This window comes from Microcaecilia unicolor, chromosome 4 (assembly GCF_901765095.1).
Source record: "Microcaecilia unicolor chromosome 4, aMicUni1.1, whole genome shotgun sequence".
NCBI classification, from domain to species: domain Eukaryota; kingdom Metazoa; phylum Chordata; class Amphibia; order Gymnophiona; family Siphonopidae; genus Microcaecilia; species Microcaecilia unicolor.
Genome location: NC_044034.1, coordinates 127,060,295 through 127,077,393, shown reverse-complemented (window position 1 = coordinate 127,077,393; position 17,099 = coordinate 127,060,295). Strand labels below are relative to the sequence as shown.

General features: G+C 44.0%; 1 protein-coding gene across 5 annotated transcripts in view; it reads left to right on the top strand.

Moving 5' to 3' along the window:
* DACH1 (dachshund family transcription factor 1) overlaps nucleotides 1–17,099 on the top strand; it is a 743,295-nt gene that overhangs the window by 676,242 nt on the left and 49,954 nt on the right. For 4 of the 5 annotated variants that reach the window (XR_003941906.1, XR_003941905.1, XR_003941904.1 and 1 more), the window contains one exon: nucleotides 1,132–1,276. Coding sequence is in view for 1 of the 5 variants with exons in the window: in XM_030200621.1 (XP_030056481.1) it covers nucleotides 1,132–1,266; nucleotides 2,528–2,536 (144 nt within the window). In the remaining 4 variants the exon portion in view is untranslated. Of the gene's footprint in view, nucleotides 1–1,131; nucleotides 1,277–2,527; nucleotides 2,537–17,099 lie in introns of all 5 variants that reach the window. The other variant, XM_030200621.1, reaches the window with a different exon arrangement.

The following is a 17,099-nucleotide window of genomic DNA, read 5'->3' as shown; positions in this document are numbered from 1 at the left end:
AAAACCATTGGTAACACATTACGACATAACGGATTGCAATCCTGCAGTGCCCGCAAGGTCCCCCTGCTCAGGAAGGCACATGTGACGGCCCGTCTGAAGTTTGCCAGTGAACACCTGGATGATGCCGAGAGTGATTGGGAGAAGGTGCTGTGGTCAGATGAGACAAAAATTGAGCTCTTTGGCATGAACTCAACTCGCCGTGTTTGGAGGAAGAGAAATGCTGCCTATGACCCAAGAACACCGTCCCCACTGTCAAGCATGGAGGTGGAAATGTTATGTTTTGGGGGTGTTTCTCTGCTAAGGGCACAGGACTACTTCACCGCATCAATGGGAGAATGGATGGGGCCATGTACCGTACAATTCTGAGTGACAACCTCCTTCCCTCCGCCAGGGCCTTAAAAATGGGTCGTGGCTGGGTCTTCCAGCACGACAATGACCCAAAACATACAGCCAAGGCAACAAAGGAGTGGCTCAGGAAGAAGCACATTAGGGTCATGGAGTGGCCTAGCCAGTCACCAGACCTTAATCCCATTGAAAAACTTATGGAGGGAGCTGAAGCTGCGAGTTGCCAAGCGACAGCCCAGAACTCTTAATGATTTAGAGATGATCTGCAAAGAGGAGTGGACCCAAATTCCTCCTGACATGTGTGCAAACCTCATCATCAACTACAGAAGACGTCTGACCGCTGTGCTTGCCAACAAGGGTTTTGCCACCAAGTATTAGGTCTTGTTTGCCAGAGGGATTAAATACTTATTTCCCTCTGCAGAATGCAAATAAATTCATATACTTTCCACAATGTGATTTTCTGGATTTAATTTGTGATGTGCTATCTCTCACTGTTACCAATAACCTACCCTTCAATTATGGGCTGCTCATGTCTTTGTCAGTGGGCAAACTTACAAAATCAGCAAGGGATCAAATACTTATTTCCACCACTGTAGATTAGTAAAAAGTATTTGAAATAATGATGCACTTTGCATATTTGCTTCCAATAACGTGGAATATTGATACGTTTACAAATCTGTATTATGTAAGATTGATGATTGTGCTAATTCTGAAAAAATGATCACATGGCTTTCAGAATATTGCAGGAAAACTTAAGAATATAACAATTTGTGCTATGTTTTGCAGCAATAGTTCAAAAAAGACTAAAGAAAGAAAAAAAAGCAAAAAGGAAATTGCAAGAGGCTCTGGAATTTGAGTCAAAGAGAAGAGAACAAGCAGAACAAGCACTGAAACAGGCAGCATCAACAGACAATCTCCGGGGTACTTAATGGTAAGGTCCTAGCTTTTCTCTTGTTTCCAGTGAAACTTAAATCTGTGATATCTGTACAAACATTTCTGCATATCTTATGAGATGCTGAAAATATAGATTGCTATAAAGATGTTGGGCCCTGTTTACTAAGGCGTGATAGCATTTTTAGCATGCTTCTAAAAATTATCGAGTGCTAATGCTAGAGACACCCATATATTCCTATGGGTGTCTCTAGTGTTAGCGCTAATTTTTAGCATGCTGTGAAAACATTAGTGTGCTTACAACGTGGCTTAGTAAACAGGGCCTGTTTGTTATTTAATTGATCGGTAGATATAGAGAAAACATAAAGTCATGATACATCTGATAACGTCACAATTGTTTCTTTAAAAAAACTGTATTAGTGAGAGCAATAAGTCTAATCTGCATAAATCAAACCTCTTTAGATGGAAAACCTAATTTATTTCCCCTGCCCCCCCCAAAAAAAAAAAAATTTCTCTAGCCTTTTTAAACTTATTTAAAATTACCAGCTATATGTACGTGTGGATGTTTCTGATTAGCTCTGTATGTTCTGTGGTCAGATGGTGTATTACAACGGTATTGATTCTATTTGTGGCTTATACACAAACCCCCGGATTGTATAAACGACGACTAAAGTTGCATGCACAAATCGATGTGCCTAGCCAATTTGTGTGTGCAGTGAAATTGCTTAACAAGCCAATGATTGCCAATAATTGGCCACTAACAAGCAATTAGTACTAATTGGCACTAATTAGAATTTACACACAGAGCTTTCTAAGTGTATTCTGTAAAGTGGTGTATTTAAATTCAATGTGAGGATCACAAGTGGGTGTTGTCATAGGAGGGACATGGGCATTCCTGAAAATTAAGCACGCTGTTATTTAATACGCCCGATCTACTCTAAGTTATTTGCAAGCATTTACACTAGGTTTTCATTGGTGTAAATGGTCCTACCTAAATTTTAGTATGGGGACAGGTGCTATGCGTATTTTATAATCCGTTCCTAACTATGCAAGGTTTATAGAATAGCGCTAAACATGGGGGGGGGGGGGGTGTGCTCAGCACTGATTTTTTAGGTGCCATTTATAGAATTTGGTCCAAATTGTTTCCCTAAGTTTACATAATGGCGGAAATTCCCAACTGTTATAGTTCTAATGTTTTAATTAATTTACAAAAGAATTTCCTTAAACTGCTTAAAACTCATTGGCTTTCATAGAAAAACAAACAGTTTGCTTTTCTATGAAAGCCAATGAGTTTTAAGCAGTTCTTAGAAGTTTTCAGTTGAAATGACTTCCTTCAGATTTGTATTAACCCAATTTGTTTTATACTCTTCACCTCTCAATAACAATTTTACAGTTATTTCTTTCAACACAGAAGTCCTAGCTTTATTCTTCTTTTGTACAATTAATATCACCTTAGGATAAGTTCCTCTACTGTAACCTGGTAATGCTGACTTTAATCTCTGTCTGTTCTTTCTCTCGTTATATACCTGAAAGGATCTCCCACAGTATCTTATTCTGTATCTATGATTCCTATACTCCTCCAAGCTGAAAATTCTGAAAGGAATGGTTCCATATAACCAATCAGGAAAATAAATTTGCCCTCCATGGGAGCAAGATAATGTTCCCCTACTTAATGCTTTCCACTTTTCCTAGCAAGCTGTTAGAAAAGTTCCTTTTGGACTTCTCCTGTCTCTGAGCATTCAGGGCATGTCCATATCTACTCTGGGTTCTACCACTAGGGATCTCAAATGGAGGATTCACTAGGTCATACCATGTTGCACAGTAACTAAATAAAAAGCAAGTGGCTATTTGAAAACATGTCAGAACGCATCAGTTCAGGAAAGTTATTTATTTATAGTGGATAGAGCTATAAGAACATTAGAGAAGCTGTGCTAACTCACAAGTACCCAGTAATTCTAAAAAAAAAAAAGTAGATCCAGTTTCTCATAGCTCAATTTCCCAAGTGTACTTGGCTAATAATTGTTATGGATTTTTCCTCAAGGAATTTGCACAGGCCTCTTTTGAACCCTGCTGTATTAGTCACCTTGACCCTATCCTCTGTGTACAGATTCCACAGTTTAGTTACGCTCTGAGTGGAAAATACTTTTATGATTTGTTTTAGTGTGCTGGTTGTTATTAACCATTCCACCCCAGTCATTATTTTATAACTACTATCATATGCCCTCTTAGTCATCTCTCTTCCGGGCTGAAAAGTTTATCCTTTGTACATAAGAGATGTGTTCCATTTTCTTATCATGTGTATTACCTTTCTCTGAACCTTTTCTAGTTCTGCTATATTTTTTTGAAATGCAATAACCAGAACTGCATACACAAATAGTCAAGGACCCCTCAAATCAAAAAAAGTTCAACAAAATAGATTTACAAACTACAGCTTCTTATATTATTTTTCGTAAGAAACTACTAGATAAGTGCTTTGATCTTATTAAATGATGTAATTTTATTTGATGTTATAGTTTATAATGACAATTATGTAAACTCCTTGCTCTTAGGAAGTATCTTAATCTGTACTCTGCTTTCACCTTAAGGTTTAAAGGCAGATTATAAGTCCCCATATAGAATAGAACAAAAACAAGGATATGAAGGCCTCAAGTTGCACCCCAAGGAGTACACTAAGGAGCATAACCTGCTTCTGCATACCTGTGAAACAAAAGCCATGCTGATCTCAAAGATAAAGGAAGGGGGTCAATCATATTCTAGTATCAGTAGTAACATCAGCAGTTTCAGGGGACATGGCTAAAAACTATCCGTACACTGGGAAACTGGCAAGATAATTAAAACACAAGGAGACAAAACAAAAATCAAAATTATAGAGAGAACATCTTAAATAAACTCCATGCTGATCTCAAAGATAGCAAAGACTGCTAGAATCAAAGTCTCAGTCTAGTGAAGGCATGCGTGCTAAACACAGCCTATGTTGGGTTTTATTGTCAACTGTACCCTGCATGTGAAGATTGTGTTGAAAGAATATCTTCATTGGACTTCAGAGATCTATGAGAAGCTTGATGCAGAAAAAATGGTTCTCCTCATCATTCTTTATTTTTAACAGCTACATTTGATTTTATTGATCCCAACTTACTGTTGGAGAGGTTGTGGTCAATTGGGATCAGAGGGTACTAGTAGCCAGTGCAGTTTTTTCAGGAAAGGTGCGATGTGGTCAAGCTGCTTGCATCTTCTAATCCTTCTAAAGATCTCTTTTCTATTTACAAATAGATTACACAAATCTCCTTCAGCTAAAGCTCTCTTTGTTTTTTCTCAATAAGGTAGATACCTTAGTGAACTCACTCTTAGGCCCAGATGCACTAAGATCACCATTAAGAATCCATCCATTTTTTCAAATTAGTAAAAATTTCTGATTTTGAAATACAGATAGATTCCCAAAGAGAATCACATGCAAAAGCTGCTCATTGCTTTTGTGACCCAGCTCATTTGCATGCAATATGGGGGAAGCCAGTCGGCCAGCTGAGCATGGGCCATACAGCCCATCACTAAGCATGGCTGCTCTGTGCATGCTACAGACAGCTCTCATACACGCATCTTGTCCTAAGCTGGCATAGCATTTTTTTTTTCCTTTTCAAAAACTGTGATGCTGGAAGCCTGCACTTGCTGATTGTGGTGCTCAGCCAGACGATTTTGAGAATGTAGCAGCGGAGGCAGAAGAAGAGTGGTGGCATGGAGGATTGCAAAGGCAACTGCTACTTTGAGCCCATGGACAGATCAGAACCTGACAGCAGACAAGCAATATATGTACTGCAGTCTCCTGGGGGGGTGGAGTAATCCTGAAACATTCAGCTGCTTCCCACCCCTGGGTCCTCACTCATGCTAGAACAGCTGATTTCAAATCGATTTAAAAGTGATGACTAAGGTACAGTGTGTACTGAAATGTCTGTTGTAGTGACCCTTTACCAGGAGAAAAAATCTGCACAAATATAACACTGCTAACTGTGGATATACAAAAAAAACACCTCTTCCCTCTATTGTTTCGGCTGTCATATGCATCATCGACAGCTCCTGACCACCCGTTAAGTTTTCCTGTGGAAAGCTAGTGATTGCTTCTGTGCATCGGGTCGGAAAAGGCTGTGCATCACCTTGCATGCACATTTCTTAGTAATTAGCTCATATAATAGCTTTGCATTCCATTTTCATTAGCTGCTACCGTGATAGGAAAAGTGATCGGAGAACCCTTTGAGCATGTCTCGTTTTATTCCTTGCTCACTAAACAGGCTAGAAGTGGTATAAAAACCACATTGCCAGGTCGTTAGGCTTTGCGCATCTGCGCCTGAGTCTTGCCCAGCCCTCCTGCAGCTCACAATTTGTAAATTTTTTGATAGTACAAATTTCAGATTGCTGGTCAAGCTCTAGTCCTATCTAGATTAGATTATTGCAATGTTATTTATGTAGGATGTTTAAGTATGCTGTTAGAGAAAGTTCAACTGATCAGAGTGCAGCAGCTCAGTTGATCTCGCTTTTAAGTTTGATTCGATAACCCCATTGCTTATGGAGTTGCATTGGCTTCCAGCTGAGGCAAGGTCCCATTTTAAATTGTGTATCATCATTTTTAAGATCTTGACTGGTTTGGCCCCCTCTTACTTATCTGACAGAGCGATTTCTTCTCCATAAAAACTCTATTGGTAAAACTAGAAATCAAATGATACTACTCTTTCTGACAGTTAAAGGGATAAAATCACGTAGAATCTTTACTCTATGTATTACCGAGCATCAACCATTTGGAACTCGCTGACAGAATATTTTCGAACAACTAAAGACTTCATGATTTCATCACCATCTTAAAACTTGTTTTTTTTTATAAAATACCTTTATAGATAGTTGGGTTTTTTATTTCTTTATATGCTAATTTAATTCTTGGAGGTATTCCTCTAAATTATATATATTATACCTTAAATTATTTGCGCTACTTTGGCCACATGGCCAAATTCAGCACAGCTTAATTGATTACAAGCCAATCAGCACCAATATTTGGTACTTAACAAATTAGCACTAATTTCAATTTACGTGCACAACTTTCTAGGCGTTTTCTACAACTCAGTGCACTTTAATTCTAATGCATACAGTCAAAAATGGGGTGGGCCATGGACACTGAATGGGCAGGTTGTAGGCGTTTCAAAAAACTATGCACACTATTATGGAATACACCGATCTGCGCCTAACTTAGGTGCAGGTATTTAGGCCTGGTTTTAGGTGGCCTAAATGAGTGTGTCTAAATTTTAGATGGAATAACAGCATGTAAGCATATTCTATAAGCTACGCCTAACCTTAGGCATAGTTTATGGAATCATGCTAACCGCGTGGTTTTTTGGTGCTGATTTTTAATGCACCATTTATCAAATTTGGCCCATTGTGTTCAACCTCTTAAAATTGTAATCCGTACTGAATAAATAGGTTGTTGCAGAATAGAAATAATATGTAACAGTAACAATGACTCCCAATTCTCAATATAGCTTCCTCTCCTCACTCTTATGTTGTTTTTTCCTCTTAGTCTTCTTCGATACCTCAACCCTTTCCTCTTCAAAAACTATGTCATCCATGAAGACTACTTATTGCCCGTGTGATCGTCTCTCATCCTCCTGGTTAAAAATACCAGAGTTAGGTCCGCTCCTAAATTTGTTATCTCTGATCAACCTTAGTTGGCCAGGGTCCCTGATCTATGGAAGCAGGCAATAGTTTGCCCCATTTTGAAAAAAAAAACCCACCCTGGATCTCCCTTAACCATTATCGTCCCATCTCTAACCTCTGTTATAGCTCCAAAGTTCGTTGAAAAAATTGTGTTCACTCAGCTTACATCTTTTTCAGAGAAATACTGGCACTCCATCCTTGGCAATCCATAATTTTGAGCACATTATAGTACAGAAATCGTCATGACTGCTCTCATCAGTGAGCTGCACTTTGACTTTGATCAACATAACACTGTCTTAGCCATTTCTTTAGACCTCTCTGCAGCTTTGGCTTGGTTAACAACTCCTTTCTATGTGCTCATCTGTTTTCTCTAGGAATTTCAGGTACGGCTCTGTCTTGGTTTACTTCTTTTGTATCCCACCTCTCATTCCAGGTTATTCTCTCTCATACCTCGTGAACAAAGGGATTTGCCTTGTGGGGTACCCCAAGGTTCAATCCTCTCACCTCTTCTTTTTAATCTTTTTTTGAGTCCTCTTGCTTCCTTCATCGGTTTACTTGTACACAGATGACATTCTTCTATTATACCCTACCTCTCCATCTTCGCCTTCCCATTCTCCACTTCATGCTTGTCTCAAATCAGTTGCCAGCTGGCTTAGAGACCATCTTTTAGTACCTAATACTGAGAAAAATGTTGCATCCTGGTTCTCTAATGCAGCTCTGCCCCATCCATCCCCTGTTACTCTCTTCAGCACATTAATCATCCCAGTATCCAGTTTTTGATATTTAGGCATTATCCTGCATTCTTTTCTCTCTTTTCAGCCACAAGTCATGCATTTAACTAAGGTTAGTTTTTTTTTTGGTTTTCCATCAACTCAGAGCAATTCAATACACACCTCTTTGACATCTCAAAATTCCATGCATTAATCCTTTTTTACTTCTTGTCTTAATTATTGCAATACTGTCTACACCGGTCTACCTCATACCACACTGTGTAACCTACAAATTGTCCAGAATACGGGTTCATACGTCATGCTCATCTATGAGACCACATCTCATCTCTACTGAAAAAATATCATTGACTTCCTGTTGAACAACAGATTATTTATAAAGTTGCATTTGCTTACCTTCAAGGCTCTCCAAATTGGTGTTCCTGACTATCTTTTCTGCCTAATCATTCCTTATTAACTGGTTTTACCCGGTCCAAGGCTAGCCTACCTGTATTCTGCACAATGAAGTGTGTATTTCTTCCTCTCCCTCACACTAACAATCTTCTTCTTCTTCTTCTCTCTCTCTCTCTCTCTCTCTCTGTATCAATATTTCTTTCAAGAACTTCAACGTTGAGCTAAAAACTTGGCTTTTTCAACAGGAGTTCAGAGAGACTCTCTGACTGTTAGCACCAGCTACACAATCCTACCTTTTACAATATTTTGATTGATATCCCCCTGCCCACCATTACCTCTCCTACTCCCTATTTTCCTGTCCCCTTTTTCGACTCTTGGTGTGATTGTCATGCTTTCCTATATTTTTAATGGAGTTCCTTTCTTACTTTCCTCTGTTTTAGCCTGTACACCACTCTGCTAGTCAGAGTGGTATAGAATGTCTTGTTAAAAGGGTTTATTTATTTAAACATTATTATCAGTCATGCTGCAACATTGTGAAATAGGTGGAGTTAGTGCAAATTCTTTTTTGGTTTCATGAATGTGCAGGGCTTTGCAGTAGTCTAGCTACGTTTCATGTGTCCTTGTATCCCACATCCACCTGTGTAAGCAACAAAATCTCAGCATACTGAATTTCTTTTGTCTGGCAGTGTACAGAAAGATATGGCCCTTCATAACACCTTCAGGACCACTCACAGTAATTGAGTTTCAGCAATCTGTTTTAGCTTTAAATATTCTGTCTACTTATTCCCACCTCACCCCTCCCCCACCCATTCGCTATTTCAGTAGATGGCACCCTCATCCTCCCTGTCTCATCTGCTCGCAACCTAGGAGTCATCTTTGATTCCTCCCTCTCCTTTTCCGCCAACATCAAGCAGACGGCCAAAACCTGTCGCTTCTTTGTCTACAACATTAGCAAAATTCACCCCTTCCTCTCTGAATACGCTACCAGAACCCTTATCCAACCCTTATCCAAACCCTTGTCAACTCTTGCTTGGATTATTGCAATTTGCTTCTCACAGGTCTTCCGCTCAACCATCTCTCTCCTCTCCAGTCTGTCCAAAATTCTGCAGCACGACTTATTTTCCACCAAAATCGTTTTACCCACACTAGCTTACTCCTCAAGTCACTTCACTTGGCTCCCTGTCCGCTTCCGCTACAGTTCAAACTTCTCTTACTGACCTTTAAATGCATCCATTCTGCAGCCCCCCTTTACCTCTCCTCTCTCATCTCTCCCTACATTCCTCCCGGTAAACTCGCTCGCTGGACAAATCTCTCTTGTCATCCCCCTTCTCCTCCACTGCTAATTCCAAGCTTCGTTCCTTTTCCCTCGCAGCACCTTATGCTTGGAATGGACTTCCTGAGCCTGTACACCTAGATCCATCTCTACTGTTTTCATATCTATTGCTGAAAACCCACCTTTTCAACACTGCTTTTGGCTCCTAACCACTACTCAATCCCCCTATCTTTGTTCAGTACTTTCCTCGCCCTTAATTGTCTTGTCTGTCTGTATTTTTAGATTGTAAGCTCTGTCGAGCAGGGAATATCTGTGTCAGGTGTTCAGCGCTGCGTGTGTCTGGTAGCGCTATACAAATGTTAATAATAATAATAAATAACTTGAACTCAGCATCCGGAATCAACCTGGAACTCCTCCACCCAGACTTGCCACCACCAGGGCAGGATCTGGAATTTTCATTACCCTTATCTCTGCATCTGTCAACAGTAAAAATAATGCTTTGGAAATCAAAAGAAAATCAGTATGCAAATAGCTCCAGTGAGTGTGGAAATAAAAGTGAAATTGCACTAATCGGGGAGGTAAAATCCTCCAGCTTTCCAGGAGGCCCAACTGCTGTAGAGGCTTACTTCATACAGAAACTCTGTCCAGAGGCAATCTAAATGTGCCAACAATATCCATTTCAGCACCACTGTTAGCTGCCAAGTTCATTGAAAGTTTATTATGTCAATGGAAAATAAATCTGTTTGCTCAGGCTGCTTGCTGTGTGAATATTCCATCACTGTTTCACTATTGATACCAAATATTACATGTTAAGGGCATTTGTTTTAATTCATTTATCCAGTCCTTACGTGCACATAGTTTTGCTTTTTAAACCGAAAGGTGAATCCTAAGGTAATTGAACAATTAGGTATAAAGTGTGTTGTTGTTGTTGTTTGTTTGTTTGTTTGTTTTTAGTTTTGGGTTTGTTTTGTTTTTACTTGCTTTGGACTGCTTTGGGTCCTGCTGAACTATAGATCTGCTGTCTGGAATTTTGGAAGATGGAAATGAGAAAATAAAGATTAAATTTTGGATGTACTCTGTAGAAGTTGTTGTTTACTTTTACAGTGTGTGTAAGGGTGCCTATTCTGGTGTATGCATGTGATAATATTTGAATAACTGTCTATACTTATGACTATGATTTCTGAACATACGGCATCATTAAAGGAAAGACATTTGAATGCCCAGCTGGGTATATATGGTAATCTCATCATTGATAAATGTTTCAGTCATATCCATGTATTTGCTCCAATGATATAACTGAATTCTGTCTCACTGTATTTTCAAATGTAAGCCACATTGAAACCAAATTTGCTTGGGATAATGTGAGACAAAATTAAAATCCTTTATTCTCCACCTATTAAGGCATTGCCTATTCAGCTGGATGGTGATGGCACAATGAAAGCAAGTTTGGTCCAGTGAAGACTAACTCAAAATAACCTGTTCATTAGCTGGGCCCTAGTATTACCATATTGAAAATGAGACCATACCATGCCTCTGTGGTTATGTTCCACTAATAAGTTAAACGATTAACTGGCTCTCTTGAAAGAATTATATAACCTTTGGATGCATGACTAGCGACACAAACATACACTTATATATTCAATATCACAATTCCTCATGTACATCCAGGAAAACAATCTTTTAGGGTGGATATGTTCACAATGAGCTCCTTTTATTATTGACCAGATAGAAGAGAAGAGTTTTCAGTTTTGGCACAGTATAAGTCATCACAAAAACAAAATATAAGAAACCAATGGACTGCATTAGGGCCTTATAGCTCATCTAGTTATGTTTACACAAAGAGATCTGAATTAAACAAAATATTTTTATTTTGACTTATAAAACCACTTCTCCCTGAAACATGCCTAAAAACAGAATAATCCATTTGTGTATCTAAAATGTAAACTTATATAACAGATGAGGTGAAGATGTGATTCCATGTATCCCAGTGAAAGGAGAGTTTAATTTTACTTTCATTTAATTGTATTCTATTCCATCTTTATAGCACAAGGCATCCCAATGCAAATTACAACAACAACATTAAAGATGAAGGAAACAGGATATCCTCACTGAAATTTGGTGATCTGTATTTGTATACAACAGTGTAGAAAAATGAGCACAAAATATAGAGTTTATAACTGCTGTTTCTACCAGCTACAATAACTTTAACCTGTTTTAGTAATATTCAATTTTTTATTTCACGATATTTATATCTACATATGGGAAACTTTCAAATAGATTTAAAAGCTATCAAGTAAGTAAACAAGAAAACAAATCTTTTGTCGTCCACCTTTTAAGGCATTGCTGATCCAGCTGGATCAGGTTTAGACTTTTTACAGATGGACCACTCATAAGCAGTCCATTATTTCTAATAATCTTTTGCTATTTTTGTCAATAACGTTTGCTATTGTTTGGGGTGCACTAAATGGCGGCAAGCTCTGCCTACTGGCTTCAGCCCATATAATGAACTAGTTAGGAACATCCCATCTCCTGTTTTCATCAACTTCCTGGACTTCCCCTCAGCCCCCTCCTTCCTGTGTAGAGAAGCCTTTCCATTGGCTGGATCCTACCAGTCTCTGCATTGGAAGGAAGGAGGATTGGAGCTGTAGAGAGCCAAACTCTTGAAAATATCCGACACTTTAGCCATCCTTCTGGCTTGAGAGAGATAATTACAGTTGTCTATCCTAGCTCCTGAGTACATCTGACAGGACCCCCCCCCCCCCCCCCCCCCCTTTAAACATTTAGGCCCTAGACACATTCTTAGTTTGCTTTAGCCTTAATCAAGCTCTGAAGGTGTGGTAAAAGGCAGGATTTTACTTCACCTCGATTTATGATAGGTGCCACCACAAGTTGCTCACTCTGGTGGTAAAAGAATAACGCACACTGGAAGCCACAGTATAGTATTTAGATAGCAATGAGCTGGTTTGCATGCATTTGCATGTTTTCATCTCAGAATTATCGGGCTACCTCAACCAGTGTTAGGCTCTTTAACACACATTAAGTGGCAAATAATACAAATTAGTGCCCTAACACAACTTGCCAACTACTCTTCTTGGGCTTCTATTTAACTAAGTGTCCATGTTTACTAAATGTTAACCTGTGCTAATGTGAGGCAGCATTCCCCAGCTGGCATGACCAGAGCAATAACATGGGTTGTAGCAGCAATTCTCCGAGGACAAGCAGGCTGCTTGTTCTCACTGATGGGTGACGTCCACGGCAGCCCCTCCAATCGGAAACTTCACTAGCAAAGCCTTTGCTAGTCCTCGCGCGTCCATGCGCACCACGCATGCGCGGCCGTCTTCCCGCCCGAACCGGCTCGTGTTCGTCAGTCTTCTTTTGTCCGCGCTCTGGTACGGTCGTGTTTTCGCCGTGTCGGGCCCCGCAAAGTCGACCTCGCGCGTTTGTCGTGTTATTAAAAAAAAAAAAAAAAACCCATTCTGTGTGGAAAAAGACTCTGTGGTCTTTTTTCCCTCCGCTATTTCAGCTTTTTCGCCCCGGTAAGTTTTCTTTCGTCATCGGGGTGGGCCGCTTTTAGGCCTCGGGTCGAAGTTTTCTTCCCCTTGTTTTTTCGGTGCCTTTTCCGCCATTTCGACTTTTGATCTCGCCGGCGTGATTTTTCCGCCCATGACATCGAAGTCTCCCAGCGGCTTCAAGAAGTGCACCCAGTGCGCCCGGGTCATCTCGCTCACTGACAGGCACGCGTCGTGTCTTCAGTGCTTGGGGGCTGGGCACCGCCCGCAGGCCTGTAGTCTGTGTTCCCTTTTGCAAAAGCGGACTCAGGTAGCGAGATTGGCCCAGTGGAACGTTTTGTTCTCGGGCTCTTCGTCGGCATCGGCACCGGGGGTATCGAGTGCATCGACGTCTTCAGCGTCCATAGCTTCATCCTCGGCCGCCAGTTCATCGAGTGCATCGAGGCATCGACCCTCTGCATCGGCGCCGAGACATCGGACAGCTGCATCGACGTCGGTGGTACCGGGACCTCGTCTGCTGATGTCGTCGGACGGTGGTGCTTCGTCTGGAGTGCAGGTGAGGGCTGTCCATTCCCCTGCTGGTGGCGGTGAGCCTTCGGGTGGGTCTCCCCCTACCCTGAGGGCTCCTGTGGTACAGCCCCCCCGAGACCGACCTCCTTTGGCCTCGGCCCCGAGGAAGCGACGACTGGATTCTACGTCCTCCTCGTCGGTGCCGGGAAGCTCCGGTGACATGCTTCGTTCCAAGAAGTCGAAGAAGCATCGTCATCGGTCCCCTTCCCGTGTCGGCACCGAGAGCTCTGGGTCGCCGAGGGAGTCGGCACCCAGCAGGCATCGGCACCGAGAGGACCGCTCACCCTCTGTTCAGGAGGTGTCGATGCGCTCCACTCTAGACAGCCCGGAACAGCCTCCACGCCCGGAACAGGTTCTGACGTCAACGCCTGCATCGACCTCCATGCCTTTCTCTGCAGCCGCTCTGAACGAGAGCCTCCGGGCCGTTCTCCCAGAGATTCTGGGAGAGCTGTTGCGCCCTACCCCTCTGGTACCGGCGGTGCTTGCGCCACCGGTACCGTCGAGCGTGGCGCCGGCTGGCCCATCGCCCGAGGTGAGGTCTCCGGCGTCAGTACCGCGTGCGGGTACCGGCTGCTGCCGCCTCCAGGAAGGCTCCCCGACTACGTCGGCGGAGGGAGCTTCGCCGATGCGGGCGAGGGAGTCTACCTCTTGACGCCCCCCATCGTGGACGTGGCTCCACAGAGTCGAGTCGGGCGAGGTTGCAGACACAGGTCCGTGAACTTGTGTCTGACACCGAGGGTGAGGCCTCGTGGGAAGAGGAAGAAGACCCCAGATATTTCTCTGACGAGGAGTCTGAAGGTCTTCCTTCCGATCCCACTCCCTCTCCTGAGAGACAGCTTTCTCCTCCCGAGAGTCTGTCTTTTGCTTCCTTTGTCCGGGAGATGTCTACGGCCATCCCCTTCCAGGTGGTTGTGGAGGACGAGCCCAGGGCTGAAATGTTTGAGCTCCTGGACTATCCTTCTCCACCTAAGGAAGCGTCCACTGTACCCATGCACCATGTCCTAAAAAAGACATTGCTGGCGAACTGGACCAAGCCTCTAACTAATCCCCACTACACGAACATACACATGCGGAACAATGTGCGGCAGTTGGCGGGCTTGGTTGATGCGCTCCCCCCTGAGCAAGCCAAGCCTTTTCAGGAGGTGGTCAGGCAGCTGAAGGCGTGCAGAAAATTCCTGGCCAGAGGGGTGTATGACACCTTTGATGTTGCGTCCAGGGCCGCTGCTCAAGGTGTGGTGATGCGCAGGCTCTCATGGCTGCGTGCCTCCGACCTGGAGAATAGAATCCAGCAGCGGATTGCGGACTCGCCTTGCCGTGCGGATAATATTTTTGGAGAGAAAGTCGAACAGGTGGTAGAGCAGCTCCACCAGCGGGACACCGCATTCGACAAGTTCTCCCGCTGGCAGCCTTCAGCCTCTACCTCTACAGGTAGAAGATTTTTCGGGGAAGGAAGACTGTTCCCTACTCTTCTGGCAAGCGTAGGTACAATCCTCCTTCTCGACAGCCTGCGGCCCAGGCTAAGCCCCAGCGCGCTCGCTCTCGTCAGCAGCGTGCGCCTCAGCAAGGCCCCTCGGCTCCCCAGCAAAAGCAATGGACGAGCTTTTGACTGGCTCCAGCAGAGCATAGCCGCCATCCAAGTGTCAGTGCCGGGCGACCTGCCAGTCGGAGGGAGGTTGAAAGCTTTTCACCAAAGGTGGCCTCTCATAACCTCCGATCAGTGGGTTCTCCAAATAGTCCGGGAAGGATACACCCTCAATTTGGCCTCAAAACCTCCAAATTGTCCGCCGGGAGCTCAGTCTTACAGCTTCCAGCACAAGCAGGTACTTGCAGAGGAACTCTCCGCCCTTCTCAGCGCCAATGCGGTCGAGCCCGTGCCATCCGGGCAAGAAGGGCTGGGATTCTATTCCAGGTACTTCCTTGTGGAAAAGAAAACAGGGGGGATGCGTCCCATCCTAGACCTAAGGGCCCTGAACAAGTATCTGGTCAAAGAATAGTTCAGGATGCTTTCCCTGGGCACCCTTCTCCCCATGATTCAGGAAAATGATTGGCTATGCTCTCTGGACTTGAAGGACGCCTACACACACATCCCGATACTGCCAGCTCACAGACAGTATCTGCGATTTCAGTTGGGCACACGTCACTTTCAGTACTGTGTGCTACCCTTTGGGCTCGCCTCTGCGCCCAGGGTATTCACAAAGTGTTTGGCTGTAGTAGCAGCGGCACTTCGCAGGCAGGGGGTGCACGTATTCCCATATCTCGACGATTGGCTGGTGAAGAACACATCCGAGGCAGGAGCCCTGCAGTCCATGCAGATGACTATTCGCCTCCTGGAGCTACTGGGGTTTGTGATAAATTATCCAAAGTCCCATCTTCTCCCAGTGCAGAAACTCGAATTCATAGGAGCTCTGCTGGATTCTCGGACGGCTCGCGCCTATCTCCCAGAGACGAGAGCCAACAACTTGTTGTCCCTCGTCTCGCGGGTGCGAGCGTCCCAGCAGATCACAGCTCGGCAGATGTTGAGATTGCTGGGCCACATGGCCTCCACAGTTCATGTGACTCCCATGGCCCGCCTTCACATGAGATCTGCTCAATGGACCCTAGCTTCCCAGTGGTTTCAGGCTGCTGGGGATCTAGAAGACGTGATCCACCTGTCCACGAGTTTTCTCAAATCCCTGTATTGGTGGACGATTTGGTCCAATCTGACCCTGGGACGTCCTTTCCAAATTCCTCAGCCACAAAAAGTGCTGACAACGGATACGTCTCTCCTGGGATGGGGAGCTCATGTCGATGGGCTTCACACCCAAGGAAGCTGGTCCCTCCAGGAACGCGATCTGCAGATCAATCTTCTGGAGTTACGAGCGATCTGGAACGCTCTGAAGGCTTTCAGAGATCGGCTGTCCCACCAAATTATCCAAATTCAGACAGACAACCAGGTTGCCATGTACTACGTCAACAAGCAGGGGGGCACCGGATCTCACCCCCTGTGTCAGGAAGCCGTCAGCATGTGGCTCTGGGCTCACCGTCACGGCATGGTGCTCCAAGCCACATATCTGGCAGGCGTAAACAACAGTCTGGCCGACAGGTTGAGCAGGATTATGCAACCTCATGAGTGGTCGCTCAATTCCCGTGTAGTGCGACAGATCTTCCAGGTGTGGGGCACCCCCTTGGTAGATCTCTTCGCATCTCAAGCCAACCACAAAGTCCCTCAGTTCTGTTCCAGGCTTCAGGCCCACGGCAGACTGGCATCGGATGCCTTCCTCCTGGACTGGGGGGAGGGTCTGCTGTATGCTTATCCACCCATACCTCTGGTGGGGAAGACTTTGTTGAAACTCAAGCAAGACCGAGGCACCATGATTCTGATTGCTCCTTTTTGGCCGCGTCAGATCTGGTTCCCTCTTCTTCTGGAGTTGTCCTCCGAAGAACCGTGGAGATTGGAGTGTTTTCCGACCCTCATCACGCAGGATGAAGGGGCGCTTCTGCATCCCAACCTCCGGTCCCTGGCTCTCACGGCCTGGATGTTGAGAGCGTAGACTTTGCCTCTTTGGGTCTGTCAGAGGGTGTCTCCCGTATCTTGCTTGCTTCCAGGAAAGATTCCACTAAGAGGAGTTACTTCTTTCTGTGGAGGAGGTTTGCCGTCTGGTGTGACAGCAAGGCCCTAGATCCTCGCTCTTGTCCTACACAGACCCTGCTTGAATACCT